Source organism: Egretta garzetta, unplaced genomic scaffold, assembly GCF_000687185.1.
Source record: "Egretta garzetta isolate BGI_Z169 unplaced genomic scaffold, ASM68718v1 scaffold14, whole genome shotgun sequence".
Classification (NCBI taxonomy): domain Eukaryota; kingdom Metazoa; phylum Chordata; class Aves; order Pelecaniformes; family Ardeidae; genus Egretta; species Egretta garzetta.
Window position 1 is genome coordinate 7,707,582 of NW_009259588.1, and position 4,631 is coordinate 7,712,212.

Sequence of the window (4,631 nt, forward strand, 5' to 3'; positions counted from 1 at the left end):
GAAGAAGGACGCTTTTTTTTTTTTTTTTTTTTTTTTTTTTTTTTTTTTGGTGACAGTGATTAGTAGAGGTTATGAAGCAGCATGAAATCTCTGGGAACACGACTTAGTTTGGGGGGCAAACCCAGGGACAGTTCAGGAAGTCGCTTTATCTTGGTGAGTGCATCCGCAGTTGGAAGCCCCACGAGCAGAATACGCCAAATCACCCTGGAAAGGGCTACGGCTGTGAGAGAGGAGGCGAGGAATAAGAGTGCTGTGTTCTTCTTATTATTTACAAATTGGATTATAGTAGCACTTAAAGCTCTCCACCAGGTCAGGGTTAAAATGTGCAAACCACTTGAGCAAATACAACCCCCAGAGACTCACGATCTAAACTGTGGTTCCTGAAGGAACTCAGGACCCTGCCAAGCTTTTAAGCAGGAAATCAATCACCTTTTTTTTGAGAATCTGTTTGTTGGCTTTGTTGTTGTTGGGTTTTTTTTTTTCTTTGAATGGAATATTAATTTCCAAAAGGACCTCTGACATTCTCCATCCTCAGTCTCAACCAGAAGAAACAGACGGAGGATTACTGGGCGTGAACCAAACGAGGAATTTCAGTTTTTGCTTTCTTTAAACATGGCTTCTGTCAGGAAATTTCCAAGTTGGCACTGGCTATTCCATCGCCAGGTCTAAGTGGAGACTGATAATGCAGAGGTATATTGTAACAGCATCATCATCATCATCATCCTGGAAAGTGGCTGAAGTTCCGCTGCCTCAGTCATTAAAAGGGAAAGCAGACAACCTCCAGAGGCGTTAGTTCATACCAGGTCTTAGAAATTTTTAGTTTCTGCCATCCTATACCGTGCTCATACAATCTGAGATGCCAATTAAACTTTAATTGGAGCTTTCTCGCTGCACTTTCTTCCTTCATAATGGCTCTGAGTAAAACCTGTAAATCAGCTGCAAGCAGAGCTTAAGAACTCTTCATTCTCACCATGCTCGTGCGCTTCATTCAAAATGTCAGCAAGAAAGACTGAAGAAAGATTAGTAACTGTGGTTCCTTTGTGGCAGAAGCACTGTAAGTGTACCTGACAGCTGCCTATTACAGCATTTAAGTACTCCTGGAGTGTTTAAAAGGGTGCTGTCAAAATATTTTTCAAAATATTATTATCCATTATTGATATTCTAAACAGAATTTGTTTGTAGACAAAATTTGTTCTTCAGGAGGCACACAGCAGCTTTGTTACCAGAGAGTTTCTTCTGATGCACTGTTCTTCAGAAATAAACCAAACGTGAGTCAATGACACAACTGATGCGTGAGACTTGCCTTAGAAAGAATCGCTCAGCTACGTACAATGAAAAAAGCTACACCTTCGAATCCTTTTTTCTTTTTTTGTTTTTTAGTTAAGGACGGTTTAAGTACAACATCTCGTGAAGTGTATGAGGGAGCAGGCTGAAAAGGGTAACACGAGTTTAAACAAAGGCGGCACGCTAATATGGCACCGGCAATTCAATTCAGTTACAGCGCTAACTCAAACTCAGCAGCCCGTATGTATTTTCCGCATGAAAAATTGCAGATAAAGGTCTGACCTCCAACAGAAATGTTAGCAAAGTCTCCCACCAATTTCAGGAGGACCAGGCTTAACTCTAATGCTCTTTTGGCCCGAGGGGTTTCAGCGTATCTTCTTAACTTCCCCTGTAATTCTGAAACTATTTCTTTCTCTTACACAGAGTTTCTCATCCTACTGCTCTTTTCCCCGCTGACAACTTTGCATCTTAGCAAAACATTTAGCAAACACAGAAACATCCCCGGGTGACCTCTGACAGCAACAGCCTCTGTCACTCAACATCCACAGAAATTTGCGTCTTTTCCCAAGGCTGTGGTATGTCTCCTCTAGAGCCGATTCCCAGCCCAATGCCTGGAAAGTTTAGCTGATGGCAGACTGCAGGATTAGGGCACGTTATGATTGCTTTTAATTCCCTCCCTCCCCCCCGAAAAAGGTTTCTATGTCCTAGACAGCTGAAGGACTCTGCAGAAAGGGAGGTCCACGGCTAATGCCCCATTTTTGCCAGCTCTGAAGGGAAGTTTGGCATCAAAGACACGGCGTACACAGCAAAGAGGAAAGAAGAGCACGAAGCCGTGCTGTACACCAAGGGTCTCTTCAGAAAGCTTTACAGCCTCACTAGATGGGGCAATAAAAGCTACCACTGGATCCATTAAATAGACACGGCCACCTCTTGCCATACTACAGAGAGCCACCTCCACCCAGTCACAGACGTGGCTCAGTTACTGAGGACCGCCAAATCCAGTGCAAACCAGCAGAGCTTTGGTCCTGTACGTAACAAACCTGTCCAGAGGTTGAAAATCCTCGTGGGCAGCCCCAAGACAGCTAAGGAAGCAACAAGTGACTGTTCTGCTCTGCCACATCTGACTCTGGAAGGACGTAGTGCTTTAGGTGGGTCACAAACACTGCCTGGAGTATATTCCACTGCGCGAGATTTAGTGTCATCTTTGGAGCCGTACCGATCCAAGAAGTTGTCAGCGTTTTTACGGCAGCTGGAATCTTATTTTAAACTTTGCTATTTTTGTCATTATTTCACACCACCGATTAACCTAGGTGCACTGCTCCTCTCGCAGTTAGGTGATCAGCGATGGTGAAAAATGTTTTCACGGCGTATCCATGGACGCCCACTCAGGCTGAGCACTCTTTTGTAACAGAAAATACCAGCTGACTTTTAGGGCAAAATATGCAATTTGAAATCTTAAATTAACCTGTTTTAAGTTAAAAGTGTTTAACAAATATTTATATCAGAACTATTTTTGTTCTACCCTTTGCATTTAAAAAATGGCCAAACACATTCCTGCCGCAATAAACACTTCGCGTACAGATTTAAACCCAGGAACTAATTTCCATGAAAAGCAATAAATCCTTATGAACAGGTTTCTTAATGGAATTACTTAAGATCTTTTTAGCGGTTTGATCTGGCATAACTAAAATAAATAAGCACGTGTATTATACATGTCAGGCATATTATAACATATGAACAAGCATAATTTCCAAAGCAAATCCTCTGTAAATGATCAGTATACAACAAGCATAGCTTAAGTACCTTGGTTAAGCTGTTCTTCCACTTGCTTGAATAGACCAAGACATCAGATCTGGGATGAGTAGTTCTTGCTTGAGTGTACAGCGGTTTTTCAACTTTTTGTTTTGAATTGAGAAGGGAGAGAGCTACCTTTGTTGACAAACCAAGTGGATTGGGATTGTTGGGACTAATGGTCCAGGTAGAATAGGCTGAGATTTTCTGATCGTTTTGCAGCAGATGCAATGGCTTTCTCTTCAGGAGATAACACCAGGTAAAACTTGTTGAAGTCTTGAGGCTTGGAAATGACAACCTCTGCATTTCTCCTGCATTCATTGCAGCCAACGTAGTTACAGGCTTTGCTTGACCCTGGCTATTGACCTGCTTACTCTCATTACTGTTACTTGGGGAGCCTCCTTCTTGACTGCTACTTACAGCCTTGAGAAGGGAACTCTGATTATTCACTGGAGACAATTCAGATGGTTTTCTAACTACAAACACTGGCGATGCTGCAGACTTAAGGTCTTCAGATTCTGGTGACTCCTTTAGGGCTTCTGAAGCCCCAGTGTCAGATGAACGGCGGTTAGGCAACAGCAGGTCTGAAGTACTAGCTTTGCTGCTTTTTTCATGCTGTGCAACACCATCAGGATCCAAGAGGTGATTTTCAAGAGGCTCTGTGGTACAAACCTGTCTTACCAAAACTGGTTTCTTCTGCTTACTAGTAGGGTCATTAGATCTAACGTTCAGGGAATGCAATGGTCTAGCATCTGCCATGCAGGCAGCTCCACGCTCATCTTTAACACGTTTTTGCTGTTTTTCCATGGCAATATCTAAACTGTTGGCTGGGGAAAGCATTCGCTTACTTGAAGCTGTAGCTTCTTGTTGAGGGAAGAGTCCGCTAACTGGCACCTTCTGAATAATAGTCAAAGAGCTTGACAATGGTGAATTTCTGTTTCCACTTTCTGGTAGTGAATTTTCAAATTCAAATGAATTTGGCAAAGGCCTCTGATGATCTTTGTGAGATTTTGGCAGCTGAGTTTTGCCTTCAAGCGTTGGCACTGTTGCAACATTTGTTTTGCAAACAGATTGATTTACCTGATCCTGGGTCACCAAAATGTGAGGAAGGGGTGTAACAGTTGCAAAACCATAGGATGGCATACTGCTGTGAATACGGACGGGAACCACAAAAGGAGGAATCTGATGTATTTGACTGCTGCAGTTATTAGGGACAATTTGGTTTAGAGGAGGCACGGAGTATGGATTAGACATGTCAGACAGCTTAGTCTGCAATTCAAAGGAGGATGCATTCTGGTCCACCCCAGCTTGACTTGGAACGGTCTGAGTTGATAAAGTATTTTTCAGCAATTTAGAAGAGTACGGCTGACCTATATGTAATGTTTTAACTTGAAGTTGATACTTTGGAGCAAAGCAATCCTTTTTTTCATCGGGATGACAAGAAGGCACGTATGTGCTCACTTGTTCCCCTTGGGCTGATGTTTTAGTAGATGTCTGGGAAGGCTGATGCATTGAGGATGGCTGTCCTTGATTGTTCAACACGTGATCTAGAGGCT

The 4,631-nt window shown here is 42.8% G+C and overlaps 1 protein-coding gene across 1 annotated transcript in view; it reads right to left on the minus strand.

Moving 5' to 3' along the window:
• The window catches only part of HIVEP1 (HIVEP zinc finger 1), a 34,800-nt gene that overhangs the window by 21,628 nt on the left and 8,541 nt on the right, over positions 1 to 4,631 (minus strand). Inside the window, 1 exon segment of the mRNA XM_035893443.1 lies at positions 3,088 to 4,629. Within this exon segment, the coding sequence (XP_035749336.1) occupies positions 3,088 to 4,629 (1,542 nt within the window).